The sequence below is a fragment of the Colossoma macropomum genome, unplaced genomic scaffold, assembly GCF_904425465.1.
Source record: "Colossoma macropomum unplaced genomic scaffold, Colossoma_macropomum, whole genome shotgun sequence".
Taxonomy (NCBI): Eukaryota; Metazoa; Chordata; class Actinopteri; order Characiformes; family Serrasalmidae; genus Colossoma; species Colossoma macropomum.
This window is the reverse complement of record NW_023494789.1, coordinates 13,231,779-13,253,755: the sequence shown is the minus strand read 5'-3', so window position 1 is coordinate 13,253,755 and position 21,977 is coordinate 13,231,779. Positions and strand designations below refer to the sequence as shown.

The window sequence follows — 21,977 nt, the reverse complement described above, 5'->3', positions numbered from 1 at the left end:
GTTGACTTCTAGTGACTGTTAGCAACGTTAGCTTTGTAGCTCCAGTGCTAAAGAAGCAAGATTTGTCAAACATCCTGGCTGATCAACTATATCTGGGGTAAACAGGAAATTTGAGAGAGATGAGGAAAATTAGTTTTTCTATAATACAGTCCCTTTAAATCAGAATAAACACTGTAATGTGCAGAAGGCAGTGATTACACAAGCAGGTTTAAAAAATATGACAATGCTTATTTTGGCAACTATATATGAGCAATAACAATAACAAATCAACAATAAAACACTCATTTCAAATTAATATTTTATTCATCATAATCAATTCATGACTAATCAAGAAGATTCGATAATGACTATCAAAATTTCCACTGTCTTAACAGCTTTTAAGTTACACAGTAGTTTGACTACAAATTCATTCAAGTCTGAATCAAAATAAGAGCTAAAAATGAGATGAGGAGGATTAACTCAACAAGTATGATTCAAATGAACTGTTTTCCCGGTGCAGAACAAAAAGAAATGCACTGGCCTTGAATTAAAGCACAGTTTAACAGATTAAGGCATGAGTTTTGAAATGTCACTCATATTGCAAGCAATTTATTCGTGATACAATCAGCAGTCACCTAAATATCCAAAATATCCCACTAATCTGATCCACAGAAAAAGCACTTGATTATCTTCTCAAATGTGGAAACTCAGTGGTGGAGACACAGTTGAACATTTTGGATTTCTGAATGAACCTAATGATTCCACATACACGACATCAGTGGCTATAAACAACCCAACAACCCTCTCAGAATTCAGTGAAAAAAGCTACACTTATTGCGTGTGTGAATAAGATGAACAATTAAACAAACAGTATTTCAAAAGATGTTAAAAATGTTTACAGATAGACCAACCATGTTTATTACATTCATATTAAAATGTTATACTGATTATCAGCACTTGGCCAAAGCCAATAGGTGCCTATTACATGCTTTCATCCTGATGATTATTATTATTATTATTATTATATTAGAATAAACAGGATTACAAAATTTACTTCTCACACATCACTCTCATAAAGGGGAATTCCACCAATTTTTTTTAAATTTCGCAAAATTAAATCATTATGATGTGAACTAAGTTGTACAGAGTGGTTTGATGTGAATCGTGCCATTTTAGAGAGACGGAGTCAGAACTGTTCACAGTGGTCTTGATAGAAGACTCCCTCACAGAAAGCTTTTATATGAAATGGTTACAAATATGCTGCCTGATGCCTGAGACAATACAACAGATGTAAGACGTTGGCCTAAAACATTCATTAAAATAGTACCCAAAGATCGGTTTTACTGTTATTTTCTTATCATCATTACATATAAACATTCAAAATACATGTAGGTTCCCTGGTGTTTTTGGACAGTAAATAAATTGCTATATTTTTGTTGTAGACATTGTGACCCCTGGTTCCTATCGCCACCACTGTAAAGAAATCAAATAGTCAATAAGTTGAGTCAATAAGTTTCCCTACAATTAACCATTTCACATTAAACCAGTCTGAATGGCAGAAATTTTGAAACAACTGGTGGAACTCCCCTTTGATCGGTCAGAATACGAGAGGCTGGAGAAAATCAGACACAGAATAACAACCACAAACAATCATTTTCTCCCTGAAGCGCTTGCTTCCAGTCCCAATTTGTATGGGATCCACATTCGACTCTTCCAGCGCTGTAATGCTACCCTTTATGTTATGCTACTCCAGGCCTTTGGACCATGTATACCTATCTGGGCCCACGTTTATCAATCGTTTCTTGTAGCTTCTGGTCTGGGATCAGGTCCCCCCTCTATATTAAGATATTCATTAGAATGTAAAAGACGTTAAACTGATCCTAGAACAGCACTTTGATTAAATAAAGGCCCTGGTCACTGCAGCAGCTCAGTCATGGCCTTCTGGTGATATTTGATTGAAGGATTGTTCTCTGTCTAGGAGTTAGTGCTATAAATGCTTTTGGATGGACGTTCTTCCTCACAGTTTGGACCGGAGAGGCTTCATGTACTTGTAGTAGGATTCATGGACCTATAATGGAAGCAAGAAAAGGCACATCAGTTGCATTTAATCAGACATTAGCCTTGTCCTAAATCATGGCCATTCTTAGCTCCCACAATGATGCCTGGATTCAGTAGAGTGCCACTGTGAACCAATGGTGTAACTGGGCTTTACTTCTTATGGGTATCACTATTTTTTTTGTATTGAGAGGCTTCTCCTCATTGATAACGGGCTGTACAAAACAACACCTTTTGCAATTAGTGCTACTTAGTTCAAACTGCGGTCCCACAGTAGAAAGAAAAAGAAAAGAAACAAAGTATTCACACTTAAATATTTACAAGGATTACATTATGATCTTTTTAAACCCGATGCATTAAATGAGACAGTAATAATATACAAAATCATCATTTATAGGGTACTTTTTATTGGGAGGTGTCTGTCCTGAACCCCAACCCCTAAATTTACACCTGTGAAAAATAATACTTAAATATTTTTGTATTTTTTTCCAACATTGCTTTTAAAGATCTTAAAAAAAGGAAAAAAAAGATTTAACCTCTTCAACTCGAGACCACCGGTGGTTCCAAAACGCACTTCGTCATATTCTTCATAACTTTCATATTTCATAAGCTACATTCAAAAGGTGGGTGTCATATGAGAGCTGTAACTGTCTTCTTTCCAGTCAAATAGATGGGTAATGTAATTTTAAACCCTTATAATAAAAGAAGGTGAACTCAAAAACAATTTTTTTTCCTACTGAAAGTCGACCCATTTTTCCACAAATCTGGGCTATAAACTATAAACAGATGGTGTTTCTTCAGTGATCCGCTCTGTAAAAATTATTTTTATAAAAAAAATGCAAAGAGCGTCTAAGATTTCTGGCTTTCAGCAGTAAATTGTAAGCATATAGCAATATGTGTATGATCATAAAACACATTTTCTAATAATCTGAGGGGCACTTAAAAAATAAATAAATACATAAAATAAAAATGTACATTCATTTCATCCAGTTACTGAATAATTTGCCTTACGATTTGGTCATGTAAATTCAGATGGAAAAAACAAAATATACCCTGGAGAAATAAAGATCTTTAAAGTGAAGCTGAAAGATTTAAATTTCATCGAGTTTAATTTTTATACAAATTTGTATTAAAAAAAATGAAGTTAAAAAATGTCCCTCGTATTTGTCACTACCAAAATAGTAAATAGTGAATAGTTTTAGTCTGTGGCCACACCGCTGCATTTTAGAGCAGGAAGTGAGACAGCATCTGAAAATCAGTGTGGAACATCAAGAATTGTCACTACCAAAACACACATTTTTTTGTGTTTTAAAGAAAAATTTGATGATTTTATGTGTGTACAACTGTTCAAAGCTGTGTCTGCTCATCATGCACTGGCTAGCGTCGTAAGAGTTCTGCTCAAAATTAGCCAAAATTGTCATTACTGAAACATTTGGTAAAGTTTTGGCAGTTTTATTGTTTTGATAGTGATAAAATGTAATGTTAAATGATTTACTTTAATAAAAATAAACGTAATTAAGCTATAGGGTCACTCAAAGTAAAAAGATTTTAGTCTACAGTCCAAGTCAGTTAAAAGTCCGAACTGTGTTTTCAACTCTGACTTTGAACTAATTCGGTAGAATGTAATATGCAAAAGTAAATGAAATGAAAATAATAAATGATTTAATATATTTTGGGAACATCAGAAAGGCATTAAATGATAAATAATACATTTCAGGTATCAATTTACAATAGTTATCTGCCTCATGATTTGATTACCATTTCTGTAAGATAAGACATTCTGTTTAAAGACTTTATTTTAGATGTTTTACAGTTTTTCATCATTCTGGACAGATTCTGAACTGATTCCAGACTACTTGACCAGCAGTGTACACACATCAGTATTTGGCCCTTACCTCTGTGCGGTTGAGGGGGGACCTTTTGGCCCACTCGAACATGCTCTCGTACACGTTTCCGTCATAGCGACCCAGCACAGAATTCAGCGTCTCATCGCGGTAGTCGAAGGAGTCGACCAGAGCAACAGCGTTCGGCCGGATCTCCACCATCAGAGCCTTTATCCGCTGAGTGATCTGAGACAGCTGAGGAACAGTCAGCAGACCAGCCTGGAAAACACACACAGAGAAACAAGGTTCAAAGATCAATTTGGCTTTCAGTACATTAATTAGTGAGAACATTCCCCCTTTTTTAAATGTGTGCCATGTGCAGCATAGAGCTTTAATTGGGCCTGAAATTTTGTCCAAACTCATAATAGACAGTAGACTCGGATAGAAAAATACAGTTTTCTATCCAGACACACAGCATCTTGTTTTTAGACCAAACCTAAACCAGGCCTGACAAAACTCCAAAACTCGCCCTGATTGGCCCATCATCACTCAAAGTTCAGAATAAAACCGCATAGGACGGCAGCAGTTAAGTTTCCACATAGAAAGAATAACAGCCATGGACAACTAAAGTAAAAACTAAAATAAAATAATATGATCAAATAACTCATTCATCAAACAACATTTCAAATCTTATTTTCCCTCAATAAACTTTTCAAACAGCACTATTCTCACACTGTTTGGTGCTGATATAGCAAGATGTTAGTCTTCAACGGTTTCTTTACCTTGAACATTTCACTTGGAACACATAAAAATGACAAAAAACATATGCAAGTAATATATAAACGTATATAAACAAGTTAAACACGCTTTAGCCTGCTCTAAACGGTACTTCTGAATTCGCCATTTTCTTTTTCTCATTAAAAGTCGGGTCCAGTCAGGTCTGGACAAATATTTCAAGCAGCTCAAGTGATGCAATCAGCTAAAAAAGCCTGATATTGGACGAGTGGCAGCTTTAAAAGATGACGCAGCTGAACAGGACACACGTGTAGATGTGCATGTATGTGTGTGTGACCTGTAGAAAGTCTCCGGAGTTGAGGGTGATCCCGTGCAGAGCGTAGAGCAGAGCCAGTGTGTTGAGGACTGAGTGCACTGCAGTATCACTGATTTCACTCAGCTTAGCAGCAAACAGCTCCACCACCACGTAGTGACAGTGAGCCTGGAGACACAAACACAGAAAAACACAGCATGTTAGCCTGAATGGGAAACAATGTTCTGAACTAGAAACTGTGAAGGTCAGTTCCTTGAAGACCATGTTTTGTCCTTCAAAGAGCAACAAAAATAAATGTAAGGTACAGTCCTGTGCAAAAGTGATCTAACATCTAACAAGGGGGCCTACACAAACTGCTTCAAAGTATTTATCTGGACATTAACTGTGTTTCTGAATAAAACCAAGCAAACATTAAAAGGGCCCACACACACACACACACACACACACACACACATATATATATATATAGTAACAGTGTAGTAAGTCGGCAACATGCGACTCTTTTACTGTCCTGTAGCGGCTCCACAGCCGTATTAGACTTTTAGGTAAAAATAAAATCATCCTCCTTTGCAGTAAAATGAATCTCTGCTGATCGTTCCAGCACAGTTTTAACAATAAATAGTCTTAAACGCTGGAGTTCATGTATAACTGCTAATTCACCCTTTAACCATGAAAGTTGGCGAGCAGACTGCTGGTGTACACTATAGCAACAAAGACAACAATCTCGCCTAGCTAGTAGGTAACGAAAAGGCAAAGAGAAAGATTTAAGATGAACATCGATAATTTGGAGACGAATGGACTTATTTGCATTCATAATCACTCCAGATGGTTTCCTGATACGTTTAATCTGCAACGAGAAACTGTCAAACACTAAAAATGAAGCTGAGGTCAGCTTCTCATTCGCCAGCTTCTTGTTTGAATTTTCCCGTTCCACCTTAAATGGTGCAGCAGTTACATTCCGGCTCATCAGGTGCCATTTAAGGTGAAACAGGAAAATTTGAACAAGAAGCTAGAGAAGACATTGAGAGACATTTTACAAGAAACTAATCTACTTTTGTGGAAAAGTTTCCTGTCGGAGATGCGAGAAAAGCGGCTATAGCTGAGCTAAAGCTTAAAGCAGAGCAAAGTAAGTCTGTGATTTCATTTATATATTTTTTTTAGCGTACACTAGTAACTAATTCAGCACATACTGAGACATATTTACAGCCACAATGGCAAAATGGACATAAAATGTTGTGGCTCCAAAGTGTTTTTATTTCTGTTAAAATGACAAAATGGCTCTTCTTAACTTCTGGGTTGCCGACCACTGGTATAGTATGAAAACACCGTCAAAGTTTCCAAACGCACTGTTTCCCCTCCAGTAAATACAGTCCATATATGTAAACTAAGCTTCAGAATAAGTCCATTTTGAATTCACCGTTTTTGTGACGTCATCTGCTTGGTCAGTCTCCAGCAATTTAGTCCCGCCCACTCACAGTGAAGTTATAAGGAGTGTTTAGCCCGGACTGCGTTTTGACTGAAGTACGATACAATACAGCCAATCAGAACTTCAGAGTTCATTTACATATATCACTTTTAAAGGCACGGTAACAAAAATAGCCTGTTTATTTCTGAGGGAGAAAGAGAGGTTGGAAAATGGTCACATAAAAATCAGTTATGACTGGTTTTGGTACAGAAAGCCAACCAAAAATTACAAGTGGACCATAAGAAAAGAGAAAATGTAATATATGTGGCCTTTAATGCAGTAAAAAGTAATTTTTTTATTGTTTTTTTTAAAGTAGCTAATGAACTAGGTCTGGTTCCCGACTCTTCGGTGGGCTCCAGCTGTCACCTAGATTTGTTCAATACCAATATCAGCGCTCCTGATTTAATTTGATAAAGCATTGGTTAACCAAAGCAAGTACTGAACGATAACTACAGATAATACTGGGCACCTCAAAAATGGTTGGAAATGGTTTAGCAAAGACACTGACCGAACTCCCTACTTATTGCATCAATGTTATTAGTATGATCTAATATTTTTGTTTTACTGAGCAAATAAACAAACACCACCCACCTTTTTAAATCTAATCTTCAAAAGTGTCTAAAACTTTTACACAGTGCCGTTTCATTGATTCTGGTCTGTTGTAGACTTTCTGAGGAAGACATATTTTCATGAAGAAAGAAAAAGAAGGAAACGCTGCTTACGTCAGAGGCTCGGACGAGTTCGATGGAGCTGTTGTTCCAAGCGTCTTCCTGGCTTATGCTGCGCTGCAGCTCCCCCTGTAGGCTCTTAGCCGCCACTTCAACCAGCCTGAAATCAATCAAACACATACAGGTTTGTGGAAAGAGTGCTGCTGTTAAAAAAACATCAATGCACCAGTTTTCACGTCTCTATGTGACTGGAATAGTTTGGGGTTGGCTTTCCATATACAGAGTAAACCTAAGTCAATGGCAAAAATATAAAAGCTATGATTTAGCCACATGCAGTTTCTTTAGTTCTTACACTGTCAAAACAGGTAGTGTACAGGCACTGTTTACTACCTTCTGTTCATCTAGCTACAAATTATGTTAATGCCCCTCAAAAGGTACAACAATGACCTTAAAGTCCAACTATGTAACATTTTTCCCCCCCAGGAAAAAAGTGCAGATGTGTACCTTTTCATAAGCTACCACTATAATTGCAATAGAATATATAATTTTGTTCCCTGTATAAATGTACTGAAGTTATACTCTTAATGCACCACCACAGTGACTGTTTAGTACTCTTTTGTTCTGAGAGTATAGGCCCCTCATGTATATTTTGCTTACTTACTTTGTACTGGTAGCTTAGTGAAATAAGCACAGATATTCTGTGGGAAGTACAGATTCTAAACATTCAATTTGTACCACATTTGTGTTTGTAAGTAGAAGAGATGTTTTATTACAATTTAAATTTAATGAGGTTATTCATATACAGTCCTGTTTTGCAGAAAGAAAACATCTTACATCTTTTCCATGTTTGTCAAATTTTACATTAAAACAAACAGAAAAGTGGACATGACCGAGTATACTCTGCTGATACAGAGTATAATTCAAACCTAAATGTAATTAATTGTGTAACTGAGTAATTAATTAAATAATTATGTATGACTACATATGCAATGTGAATTGAGAGTATATCAAAATAACAAAAAGCTAATAATATAATAATAATAATTATTATTATACGACAAACACGTCTTCAAAGTTAATTTCATTAGTGTTCTCTCCCTGGCACTCACTTGGCGGCGCGGAGCTTGTATGCCTCCACCAGGCTGGCCAGGTCGTTGATGTTGACCACAGTGGGTCTGGAGGACACAGGCTGAGGCTGCAGACGCTGCGGCTCATTTAGATACGACACAGTCCCACTGAGCTGCTGCCCCTCGCGCACCTGCCGGTAACACTTCACCAAATACCTGTCAAACAGAGAAAGCAACAGTTAGTACCACAAATAACACCACAATAGACTAACATGTAACAAAAGAAAAATCTAGTTGAAGGGAATTTTTTTTTCTTTTTTTGCATAATTAAAGCATCAAAGTAATTCAGAGTGAAATGCTCCACACTAAAAAAACTTAGAGTCAGCATAGTTCATAGTGGTGGTGATAAGACATCTGGGTTTCTGTACAATGAACCATTTCACACCAAACCACTCAGAATCATTTTTTAGCTCCTAAGATTAACATTTATATCTAAACAATTTAATAATATAGAAATTTGAAAAAAAAATGTGGAATTCCCCTTTAATGATGGTCAAAGCGACTGTCCTGCAAAAAATAAGATTTTCACATTTTCTTCTTTCCCCAAAATAAAGTCAATCAGCCAATATATGTTTGGTGTCTCAGGTCTGTACCTTTAGTCTTGTACTGGAGCTACGAGGCTAATTTAGCTAACTAGCTTATCCCACCAATTAACAATTATCACAGACCTGCCTTTAGACGTGTTATGTTTGACAAAGTCAAAGAAGTCCCAGCTACTACCATTTCCATCTATGTGATGTACTTTTGTCCATGTAGACAACAGTGTGTTCCACAGTGTCAGAAACCACATAATCAAGTCTATTAGAGATACTGAACAGCTCCACGCAGTCCGAAGCGACTGTCTGATGATTAAGCCATGCAGTTAGCACAGCGCTAATTAATGGGGTACAATAGCCTCATTGCTGTCAGAAAGGGAACCGAGAGGCCTGTGCCAGGTGTGTTTACCTGGCTGTCTGCAGCATCATGACGGTGTTCTCTCCCTCGTAGGTGCAGGTTGGAGTGAAGGTGACGTAGATGTCCGGCAGGCTGCTGCAGCGCGAGTAGCCGTGTCCACCACATGCCATTCGGCATACTTCTATACCTGCATTTGCAGCCCAGGTGGTGAAAGCCTTCAGACCTGCAGCCAGAGCATGGAGCTGAGAGAGAGAGAGAGGAGAGAGAGAGAAACAAAGAAAGAAAGAAAGCACTAAATTAAAGATTAAAGTTAATTAACTAACTATGTACATTTCCACTTGTCATGCACCAAATATAGACATATCATATACAGTCATATCTCATCAGTATGAGGATGTGTTATAAATACATATATATGTATGTGTATACATATACACACATACATACACATGTGTACGTATATATGTGTATGTATATATCTGTGTACGTATATATATATATATATGTGTATGTCCTGTGTAAATATATGTGTATGTACCTCAGGCAGTTGGCTGAAGTCTCCCTGGTTGATGTCTCCGGTGATGCGATGGTAGGTGTTGCTCATGTACTGACCCACGAAGGTGAAGGCGTAGGCAGCAGCCAGCAGGGGGAAGAGTTTATATTGCTGAGCCTGATAGTCCAAAATCTGAGGTTCCGGCTCTCTGAGGGAGAACAAACAGTCACACAATCTTATTCTCACTTCAACAAAACGTGTCATTTGACCAAGGGTTTTCAAACTTACGGATGTATGAGCCGTATGAGCCGCATACGTCTTTGTATAAATAATTTTTTTGTGTTATCATGTCAGTGTCTATGTGTGGTATGTGTATAGACATCTGTGTGAGCAGCTCACCCTGGTCGTAGCTCGGACTGGTGGCGGACGGCACTGTAGCGGATGGCGATGGTACAGGATTTGGACAGAGCTCTGGCAGACTCGCCCACGATCATGGCACGGATAAACACCATGGTGCCGTATGTCAGCTTATCGCTGGGAGGCTTCAGATACGACCCGTCAGGCTCAACCTGCATGCACACAGTCATGTGCACACATTTGCATGTGTAAAAATTTAATATCATAATAATTACCCAACATTTCCATAATATCATGATATTAAAATATTATCATCATGATACTGTATTAACATGTAGTGTTCTGAATGTCATTTGTTAATAGCAGTAATATGCTGGTTGTTATAACCTTCGTTTTCTGTCTCTGAAAAAACTTCCTTGATGGATTCTGAATCACACCAAAACAAATCCAATCCAATCATGCTGAAATTTGAGATGCCATGATGTTAAATGTTTTCCTAAAGAGAGAGAGATTTACACTGCTGATGTCTGCTGACACAGTAATTCGGCTTGTGTTCCCTTTGTGCTCACCTGGGCGTACTTCATCAGCATGTTCTCGCGTGGGATACGAACGTTGTCCAGCTTCAGATATCCATTATCCACTTCATCAAAGCCAAACTTTGGGCCGATATCACCCACAGTCACACCTGCAACAGACAGTAGACTCAAATTGCAACTCAGTCAAATAACATTTTGCTGATTTACTACGTGAAAAAAAGGCAACATATCTTTTAGAGAGAACACACCCTGATAAATACTGTGAATACATAGGATTACAAAATACCGGAAAGCTTTTAAAACACACTTCATTCAAAATAGATATAAAAGTGTACCTTTCAGACTCTATTCCTTAGTATAAATATGCAGATTCATCAAAAACCATTTAATTAGTCATTTTGTCCTTTTTTTGCCCATTTTGAGTTACGGTGTAATCATGCCAGATCTACAGAGTACATACAATGGCTTGTTTATTGTCTTTGTGTGGGTTGCAGTGAATCACATTTTTATCTGATTTGTAAACTACAAATTTATCCTACACAACACAAGCACTTCAGTGCTTGGCCCCCTAAGTATCGCTATTCACAAAAAGATCTTGTTTAAAGTGCAAAAATAACACAACAAACACAGTGTAGACAAATATATGACACATTCACATACCTGGCAGAGGCTGGTGTGTTTTCATGCAGCGTATGGGGACAATGAAGGCATGGAGGCCGTGACATTTGCCCTGCGTGTAGAGCTGGGCCAACACGATGGCGTGATTCGAAGTCTTACCCACTAGAGAGAAACACAGACAACCAATCATTAAAGCACAAATAAACTATCCTTACATGTGGAAACTTTTCATTCTAAGTATGGATCAAGGAGTCAGGGAGGGTCTTATTCTTACGTTTGTAGAAGCCATGAGGTCAGAAAAGTGACTTATAGGGGCGTTATGATATACACACGTTCACCCTGTCACAACCCGAAAAATACTGACTTCTAAGTATTCTAAATAGAGACTGATTGGACTTTTTGTTCACATGAAAAGGTAATAAACTGTGATATGATTTATTGCGGTCACTCACGTCCTCCAGGCCACCACTTAATGGAGGTGACTGTCGGGCAATTCAGAACAAACTCCTGAGTGGAGGGGTCATAGGTCGCCGTGGTCTCCAGCTTGCGGATGTGTGTGCCTGAAGAGCAGATAATAAAACAGCAGCACAAACGCCACAAGAAAAAGATGAGTTATTACAGGGAACAATAACTATATAATAATATTATTCACAATAACAGTAATACTAAACATCCAATACATTCAACCACACCAGTGTATTCTTTTAGAGAGAGAGAGAGAGAGAGAGAATGAGAATGGGAAGAAGAGCAAGACAGATGGAGAGCAACAGAGAGGTAATGTGAGAATGAAAGACAGAGAATGAGAGACAGAGACATATAGAACGAAAATCAATGAGAAAGAGAGGAAGGCGATGAAAGAGATAAAGACAGAATGAGAGTGGGGAGAAGAGAGAAACGGAGAGAAAGAATGAAAAACAGACAAAGACACATACAGAAAGAGAAGCAATGAGAACGAGAGGGGAAGGGAATGAAAGAGAGAGAAAGAATGAAAGTGGAAAGAGAGTAAGAAAGAGAAAAAGAAAGAGACAAAACAGAAAAAGAAGGAATGAGAGAAAGAAAGGGAGACGGAGAGAGAGAGAGAGAGAGAGGAGAGAGAGTGCGAGAGAGAGAGAGAGGAGAGAGAGAGAGAGGAGAGAGAGTGCGAGAGAGAGAGAGAGAGAGGAGAGAGTACGAGAGAGAGAGGAAGAGAGAGAGTGTGTGAGAGAGAGTGCGAGAGAGAGAGAGAATGAAAGAGAATGAGAATGGGAAGAAGAGCAAGACAGATGGAGAGCAAGAGAGGTAATGTGAGAATGAAAGACAAAGAATGAGAGAGAAAGAGAGCAAGGGACTGAAAGAGATAAAGACAGAATGAGAGTGGGGAGGGGAGAGAGACAGAGACAGAGAGAGAGAGAGAAAATGAGAGACAGAGACATACAGAACGAAAATCAATGAGAAAGAGAGAGGAAGGGGATGAAAGAGATAAAGACAGAGAATGAGAGTGGGAAGAAGAGAGAAACGGAGAGAAAGAATGAAAAACAGACAAAGACACATACAGAAAGAGAAGCAATGAGAACGAGAGGGGAAGGGAATGAAAGAGAGAAAGAATGAGAGTGGAAAGAAGTGAGTAAGAAAGAGAAAAAGAAAGAGAGACAAAACAGAAAAAGAAGGAATGAGAGAGAGAAAGAGAGAGAGAGAGAGAGAGAGAGAGAGAGAAAGAATGACAGAGACAAAGGGACATACATAAAGAGAAGCAATAAGAATGAGAAACAGAGAGAGAGAAAGAGAGAGAGAAGTATGCCCTACAACAACAATCAGAGAATCTAAAACTCTCCAATTTTCTACAGTCCAAAATAGTTAATCAACAGTTAATCAATAGTTAATCAAAACATTAATTAAATATTAATTCAATACTGATAAAAGAACATTTAACTAAGTCTAGCAGGTGTTTGACAGCCACAATGAAACAGTTACTTTTTCTTTCCTGGCCTTTCTGTTGAAAAAGGCACACTGAAAAAAGCCAAAACAGAGGGGGGTCAGCGCTCTGGAAGCCCACTTTAAGAAAAAGGATTTAAAAAGCTCCAGAAACTCTGAGAGGAGGATTTGTAAAGCTCCAGGAGATTCCGACAGAAGGAGCTCTAAGGCCGCTGAGGATCGCGTGTTGGCTCTAGAGTCTGGCCGTGTTCCCAAGAGCAGATTCCTTTTCCAGCGTGGCCATTATACTGAGGCACGTAGAGTTCATACTCACCCACAAAACAACATGCAGCACAATTAGCCCAAAGACAAAAATAGACTTAATTGCTCCAAACCAACTCGTCATGACTCGTTAGTCTCTGTTAGAATCAAAACAGCACCACTAAACACGGCTTTTACTTGCTGTTGAAAAGTGTTGAGAGCTAGACACCACCTTCAGGACAAGGCGTGGGCGGATGGGTCAAAGAGGAGTCAATTGCTGCGTCCCAATTCAATGGCTGCTTCTGAAGGCTGATTGCGTCACAGTGGTGCGAATTGGCTGTCCCACTTCGAAGGCTCCTTCGTATGCGGTCGAGAAGTGTGTCCTTCTTTTCCACGGCAAGGAAGGATCCAACGGGTACATGCTTCGCCAGCCAACGTATCCCAAGGTTTATGGTGTGCTGGCGAGGATTCGAGAACATGGCAGCATCAGCAGAGGAGTGAACTGCGGTTGAGCAGTACATTTTAAATTAAAGTGTTGGGTTTAAATTGAGTCGAATAGCTAAAAATACACGTTAAAAAAGCCAATCTCATTAGTCTAAGATACACCATGCACTGCTGCAGGTGCTGGCAGTGAAGCATCTCCAGCTCTATGAAAAAATAAAACAAAAATAAAGTTTCTGGCTCCATCTTTAAAGAGCTTAAAAAAAAACTTGACAGGAGCGGCGTTTCGTGACGCAACGGTAAGGGTGGGGACAGCGATGCTGTGACGCCACAGAGCAGACCGTCTCATTTTGATTCAGCCTTCGCGGGTCTACGCAGCCCTCGAAGAACACGGCTTCGTAGACCGCATCCTTCGAAGGATGCAGCACCTGAATTGGGACACACACAATTTTTCAACAGGAATGCACGCTATGCTAGCATCATTAGCTAAGCTAATTCAATCCTTTATTGAGGAGTTTGAGAATTCATACAATGCATACTAACTCTGTAAATTATTGCTCTGACTGGCCTGAGTTTCAAGTTCAGGATGAGGACTGTGGTGCACTGCCCTTCTCTTTTGTTATTACTAGCTTCAGCCCTTAGCGTGCTAACTAGCTAGCTAGCAGAATTGCAGTAACAGATGGAGCAGTTTGCTACATAAAGCTCAACTTCCAAACAGCAAAGTGAATGTTTAAGTTTTTAATTATGAAATATTCTAAAGCTTCTTCTTGCTCAGGGTTTTATACCCTTACAAACAGCTTTGTCTGCCATTTTTGGAGTTTGAAAAGCAGCATCAGATAACAATGTTCACATTTACGAATGAAAAAGCTCGGAACACTTAACATGACGTCTATTTCCAGAGAATCACTGCAGAGATCTGCGCAAGTGTAGTAGCCAAACCGAAAAAAAAAAACACTATGTGAATTATTGAGCCAAATGCTACAAACTATGAGTCAGAATTCTGTTAGTGATTTCTAATGTTTTTGAAACAGCAATTTGGCCTTCAGTTTCGATTTGTTTACGTCTCCCCCCGTTCAAACAAACAGGAGTCTGGTCTTGTATGACTGAAAATAACTGCCAAAACGGCGGCTGAGTAAACAAGCTTTCCTATAAGGACTTCAGCTCAAGCTTTCACTGGCGAATTGAGGATCAGAACCGCATCATTTTATCGAAAATACCTCAAGCTCACGTTATAAATGAACAAAAAAAATATGTAGATAAATAATGCCAGCTAAATGCCAGATAAAGTTTTGCCACCCAGATCCACAATAAATGTCTCAGAAGTGGTGTCAAAGCAGCTCGCATGGGTTGCCAGGTTGTTTACCGTGACCCAGCTCCGTTTGAGCATAAGTGCCGACGATCTCCAGGTTCCAGGCGGGTGTGAAGAAGGTGTCGAGCTGTGTGGGAGAAGCCTGGTTCAGCAGGGTCGTCAGAAACATCCCCAGGTGCAGGTCCAGAGGCTCAGAAAAACCACGATGGACACATCTGAGTTCAGGGTGAAGGTGAAGGGGCAGTTTTGGGGGGCAGAATGAAAGATACAAAAGAAAGTTGAAAGTGGATGGAAAAAGATGGAAAAAGGAAGCGAGTGTACACAAAAGTAAGAAGGGCGGAAAAGGAAATTACAGAAAAGAACAGAGGAAAAAGAAGATGGAAAACAGTATGAATAAAAGGATACGTGAAACGTTTAGCAGATAGAGATGGTTAGAGTAAGATCCCAGATGGACAGAGAGAAATGGATGAAAGAGAAAAGAGAGAGAGAGAGAGAGACAAAAGACTTGGTGCTGATCAAACATTCCAGCCACTCAGTTTAATTATCAGTGGTTAAATTAGTGCAAACCAGTGAGATGAACTTATTAAGCTGCTACTGGATGACAATTAAGTGAATTTTGTGGTGGAACCTCTGATTTGAAAACCCAGCGACCTTAATATTAGAATATGTGAAGGTGTCAGTCTCCAATCAAAAGTGCAGGGACAAAAAAAAAATAGATTTAGCATAACATTCATTGAATAGATCACATTTGGTGTAGAACTGGAATGAACTTCAGGGAGATGCTTTAAAAATTAACAACCCTTCCTAGAGAAGATTCAGGCTTTAGAAATATACTTTAACTCATTTTATAATAGTATGTCATTCAGCATCACAAACAACGTAAACAAGTCTATCTGACATGACTTAACAAGCAGACACGGTTTCAGCCAAGTGTATTCAGACATTCAGACATGCAGTTTGCACAACGCAAGCGACGTTAGCTACTAACATCTCCAGTACTAAACTAAAGAAGCAAACTTCCGGCACCAAACATGTCTTGGCTAATTGACTACATTTGACAAAAGCGCTGCTGTACTACATAAAATCACCAAAAACATCATAATCATGACTGTAATTGATGAGGTAGGCACAGCCTCTCTAATGCTTACCGATACGTTCAGGAACATGGAGCGCCGTGTCGAAATGTGTCTGGCAGAAAACGGAGATCACTTCCAGTATCGCATGTAATGCACTCGATTACAGATACTTCAAGGTATGTAGCGTTTTTTTTTTGTTCATATTACTTCAACCTAACGGGAGTTACAACAAAATATTCGGGGCCTCTTTCAAGTGAATCTCCCTGTATAATTAATAGATACAGGGCTTTAAATTGGAAAAACTTTGTAATCTCGCTTTCCTCTAATGGTTTTGAACCACTTGATCTGGCACAGCTTCACATGAAGTCTCCTACTCTGTGCACTAGCATGGCCCAGGTTCCCCCTGCTAGTATCTTCTGTCTCAGACGCTGGCTCCCCTCTACAGAGCTGCTCTACGTTCCTCTCAAAATCAGCCCATTTTTCACGTTGGGTCCAACCTGACCTTCAAACAAAATTGCAAATAAATGCAGCAAAACTGCTATCTGGCACTTTGTCATAAGTTCATTTGATATTTTATGTGTGCGGAAAAGAGTAACGTCTTTTCACCAGCTTAAAGAAAAAGGTTTTAAGGCTGCAGCACTCAGCATCGCATAGCATAGCACCACGTAGCGCGGCATCGTATAGCGTAGCATAGCATAACACCTATAAACCTCACAATCACATTGATTTTTACACTCCACTCATATAAATTGAATTAAATAAAAACTTCCATGTTTGAAATCACTTTACTACTTCATAAACTCGCTGTTTTCAAGCTAAAAGATCCGTGAAAAAGACTAGAATAGCAACATTAGCTGAGATAGCGTAGCATTTGTCTGTTTATTTAAAAGACTAACGGCCTTCCTCTGTGTAAATTTCAATCAGCTTTTTCCAACCGCGGATCGAGTTGAACAATGCTAAAGCGGAAAAGCTCCACTCGTCATGTGTCACTTTTGTTGGGATAACCAATAACGTGGTTGGGTAAAACTGAACTGGAGAGCTATTATTGAGGTTTGCTAAAAGACCTTGACAAACAGGTGCCTCAACAACGAAACATGGACAAGTAGAGAAGAGAGAGCTGCTTTGGAATGGAAAGGCGATAATGAATCATATTTTTTTATGTTTATGTAAGCCAATTTTGCGAACACAAATGCGTGAAGTATGTTTTGGGCCTAAAGCCTGCCAGATTTCCTGTCCTCCAAAAGAAAATGCAAGTTTTTTCTCTCCATTCAGTGTGTAGTGCGACGTGCCGCCATCTAAACTCAGCCTTACTGCCAATTCTGTTATGTTAGTTAACAGAGGCCAACATTAGCTAGCATCGTGCTGAGTAATGGGGGAGAGGGAGGACCCTCACAAGTGTAGCAAGGTAATTTTTCTGTTCTTTTGGACTTCTGGTCACGTACGACTGTGGCATCGCTGTGGACTGAACATGTGCTCTACATTGAGAGAGTTGGCAGCCCATGACTGCATTATTTCTACCATGCTACTGGTGATTTAGTTAACATTAGCCTTGCTTATGTTTCGGTTGTTCTGGCAAAGTTTTTCCATGATTGACCAACCCATGACTACGCCATGACGAACAGCAGCCATTAACCCAGAACAGACCAAAAAAGAAGAGCATCAAAAAGTCATTGGCTTTGCCCTTAACACCCGCATCTCTAGCTTCAACATAAGCATTTTTCAAGAGATCTACTGATGCCATAAGACATAATCTGCTGTTGAAAGATTAAAGGAAATGAAGAAGTATAATCAAACATTCACCATCAACATGCACAAAAGCTTTAAGCTCTTTCCACGGCCGGCCCATGCAGGCATACAGATCAGGTTAGCAGTTCAGGAAGTTGAGAAGAGAAATGAAACAAAAGAGAAAGAAAAAGAAGTAGATTCTGTGGGAGGGTTTTCATTCCGAGACTACGTCCTTCTCTCAGAGTTTCAGTTAAAGTAAAACTTGTTCAAGTAGGGTGACCACCAGCCCAGTCTGAACTACAGAAAGTGCTCTGAAATTCAGAGAGACAAAAAACTACCAACCAACAACAACAGCTGTCAAACACCAGCCACAAAAACCTGAACAGAAACCATTTAATTATTCAGCCATTCATTCCCTCTGGACCACCATTACTCAAAGAACTACATATCCCATGATTCTCTGCATGACAGGGACTGACCGTGCCCCAGCTCAGTCTGGGCGTAGGTGCCGAGTGCCTTGAAGTTTTCGGCCAGTGGCAGCCACTTCTTGCGCTGCTCAGGAGTGCACTGGCTGTACAGCGTGGGGAGGAACATTGTGTAGTGGAGACCGAAAGCCTCGTGGAAGTTTCCTCGTGCAATTCTGCAGGAACGGACACATACCTTAGCTACGCCACGTACTTCATTATCTTAGGATCACTGTCCAGCACAACAAGCTCCCATTACTCCATTTGTGGTATTTGTCTGAATGTACACTCCCTGGCCACTTTATCAAAAACCCCTCCCATGTAGCTCCGCATTGCTGGTGTACAGTTAGTTAGTGGTGTACTCTCAACTCAGCAGTGATACCGGCTTGTGTAACAACTCACACACACTACCATGTTTGTGTCACTGCTGTGCCGAGAACAGAGGTGGGTGTTTCTAATAAAGTGGCCAGAGTGAAAGCAGAAGGTAGGTGTTTCTAATAAAGTGGCCAGTGAGTGCACAGAAGTCACGATTTGGAGCACATGTATCTCAAGCTACAGTATAAGACTTGGCCAGTGGAAGCATCTCACTAAAACACTACAGTTAACCTGGAACTATGATCCAACCTACAGTATATGTAAATAAAGCACCATGACACTGTCCATCACCTTAACAAACCCCATACTATATACAGTACTGGAATAAAACCTTTTAAAATTGCTTCTCTGTCAGTAGCCAAGTCTCAAAGCTCAGGATGGAGCTGAGATAAAACTGCCAAATCAGATCAACAACACATAAAGCTTTCATCTTGGAGGGAGAGGGTGTGAGATGATGCTACATTTGCACTACAACATTGAAACTGGGCATCTGAGATGTGAAGAGATGTTAGACTGAGTCTAAATTTGTAACTGGGATTACTTTGATTGTAAAAAGCAGAAAATGAGTCTCCTAAAATGAATGGAAGCTATAGGTAAGGTAAAGGGCAGACACACTAAATACAGCATACTTTGATTGATTTTCCACAGAACTGTATTTTATACAACACATTATTTCCTAATCAGAGTCATAAACATGTTTAGCATGACGAGGCATGCTGTGATTAAAGTTGACAACCTTTGACACATATTTAATCTGAACTCAACCTTTGCCCTTTGCTCAGTCTATCCTGCCGTGCACTATAACATGTACACAGGTACCTGCAGATGATTGTACTTGGCTAGAGAACAGGTTATACACCCACTGGCACAACATTTTAATAAAAGGGCCAACCAGGCTTCCACCAGAAAATTCATATCTAACATTTAATGTGCATTTCAACCAATACAATGAATAAAAAGATGCTCACGCCCACTGTTCAGACCCTTTTTGCACTAAGAGGAGATTTGGCTTGATTTCTGGGGTTATTACAAGTCAAGGACAACAGAGAAGTAGTTTAGAAAACTTTGCATCAAATGTAAATTGCTCAATGAGTAATGTGTGAAAGATCAGGGATTTATGTAATATAAATGGTAAGCAAATGCAGGTGTGTGCACTAATAGACCTAAAAAAAAATGCATTATATATACATACTAATGTAAAAACAAGCTTTTGTGGCATAAAAAAGACAGTGAATATTTTATGCCACTAACACAAAATCTATGTATTTTCTGTACCTGCATTCATTTTTAGTGCTGTACAGCATGTTGAACTGATCTAGCTGGAAAGTGCAATATAAATAAAGCTATTATCATTTATGATATTGAAATTACAGTGGCTGTCCTCTGCCTGTTCAAGTTCAAGCGTCTTGCCGAACCATGTCTTCCACAGTGTTAATACAAAACGAAGTGAAAGTGAAAGCAGATGTGATGAACTTGCAGATGGGGTACTTAGACAGGGTCCTGTCGTGTGGGGGTCACAGTAAACAGTACCTTTTATAGAAATAAATCTCCTCTGGGTCAGAGATGCCATAATCTCTGAGCTTCATGATCATCTGGGAGCTCTTCTTCACGGCGGCATCGTAACGCTCGCTGCGGGACATGAAGTTCAGGTCATCGTGCTGGAAGTCAGGGTCACTGACCACCAGAGACTCTGATACAGCGGACAGGAAGGCAAACAATAGCAGAAGGTCAGAGCGGGGGTCATTGGCATGAGGTGTCTTATATAAATGTGCTCCAGATTATGCTCTCCTGGGTAAATGACTGACTTCAACATGAGTTCAAAAGCAAATCCATACATTTTCACTCTACAGATAAAAACTAAAAACGTTTAAAAGTAAATAAAGCGTGCTAGATATTTCCTTTGGTCAAGCTGTGAGCTCTTTCACATCATTGTAAGTTGAAATGTGTTGCCATTATTACACGTAGCATGATTTTCTTCCTATGTGAGTCAGCCATTGCTCTATTTTGATGGTTCTATTTAGCACCATTCGCATGCTTAAATGGTTCTTTGCAGGGTGAAATGGTTCTTCGGACAGGATGATTAGAACGTGTTGTATATGGTTCTATATAGAACCTTTTAGAAAATGATTCTGTATAGCACCACAAAGGGTTCCTCTACTGTAGCAGAATCAAGCATGAACCCTTTTTGGTGCAATATAGAACCATTTTCATTAAGAATCTATATAGAACCATATATAACACATTCTCCATCAACCTGAAAAAAAACATTTCACCATGCAACGAACCATTTAAGCATGCAAATGGTTCTAAATAGAACCACTTCCTTTACTAAAGAACCCTCGCCACACTTAAGTGTGTAGAAAGATGCCATCACCTTTTACCTACTAGCCTTACGCAGCAGTGAAAGTGCTAAAAGAGCTTTTGAAAGAAGTGTAACAGAATTAGGCTAGTAAAATAACGTATCTAACGTTAGTGTATATTTTTTAAGTGCTCTATCAGAGCTGTACGGCCCTGCAGCCAGTAACTCCACTGCTGAGCATGTTGAAAGCTGGACGGATAAACTGTATCAGACCTATTTCTCTTCTCCTCTTGGTCTTCTCTGCACAGCCGTCCAGTATGTTGGTGAGGATCTCCGTGTTAAACGTGGCATTTTCTCGTTCTCGGCGAATATCAGGATTCATGGCTGAAGGTAAAGACGAGCAGCGGCGTAATGAAGCGTTTATTCTGTCGTGAACCTGTTGTGTAACTAATGGGTCCACTCTGGCCTAGCTAGACGTGAGCAAGTTCCGCAACAGGGATACAATGAGGGCGCGTTCTATTCCGAACTGCGCCTGCTAGTGCCCTACGCCCTGCGCCCTACTCCCTTCTCCTACGTAGACAAGGGATTACATGGCGCAAAACTAGGGAGGCCCACACGGAAATCTGATATAGGGCCACATATGTACACATATATCATAAAGGGCAAGGCATATTTTTCAAATAATATGTCGCTGCTGTTGGAAGAAAACCTTGTATCGGCATTTTTGTCGTTTTCAGTTTTTGACATAATTTGAAAATACCTGTTACTCTTTACATTATGTGTAAATTTCATGAAGAATGGACCAAAAGAAATGGCCCAAATTTACTTGGAAAAAAGTCTGGTTCCATTGACTTGCAGTAAAAGTAAAGTAGGTTTTTCCCTTCTCCTTTAAAGTTACCATTTTGGAGATACGAGGTTTTCTTCCGACAACAGAGATGTGCATTTATGTTACAAATTTTGGATGTTCATGCATAGATCATATTTATATTGCTGATACATGACACATCCCTGTATATTTAGAATTGTAACTATGTTATCTGTTTGCTTTCAAATATTTTGGCATCGGCATAAAGT

The 21,977-nt window shown here is 39.4% G+C and overlaps 1 protein-coding gene across 3 annotated transcripts; it reads right to left on the bottom strand.

Annotated features, from left to right (window-relative positions):
- Positions 1 to 1,259: 1,259 nt before the first annotated feature.
- acox1 (acyl-CoA oxidase 1, palmitoyl) lies at positions 1,260 to 21,394 on the bottom strand. 3 transcript variants are annotated; one of them, XM_036570151.1, is made up of 14 exons: positions 21,177 to 21,394; positions 20,135 to 20,294; positions 18,245 to 18,405; positions 11,516 to 11,623; positions 11,106 to 11,225; positions 10,479 to 10,594; positions 9,952 to 10,121; positions 9,598 to 9,760; positions 9,111 to 9,301; positions 8,148 to 8,321; positions 7,093 to 7,198; positions 4,930 to 5,073; positions 3,930 to 4,136; positions 1,260 to 2,047 (listed from the first exon to the last, which is right to left on the bottom strand). In XM_036570151.1, the coding sequence occupies exons 1-14, from the start codon at positions 21,283 to 21,285 to the stop codon at positions 1,997 to 1,999; spliced, it is 1,980 nt and encodes a 659-aa protein (XP_036426044.1). In that variant the 5' UTR covers positions 21,286 to 21,394; the 3' UTR covers positions 1,260 to 1,996. The 3 variants fall into 3 exon arrangements, with proteins under 3 accessions (XP_036426044.1, XP_036426043.1, XP_036426045.1); XM_036570150.1 differs by lacking the exon at positions 18,245 to 18,405 and adding an exon at positions 15,019 to 15,179; XM_036570152.1 differs by lacking the exons at positions 18,245 to 18,405; positions 20,135 to 20,294; positions 21,177 to 21,394 and adding exons at positions 15,019 to 15,179; positions 15,370 to 15,390.
- Between the last annotated feature and the right edge of the window lie 583 nt (positions 21,395 to 21,977).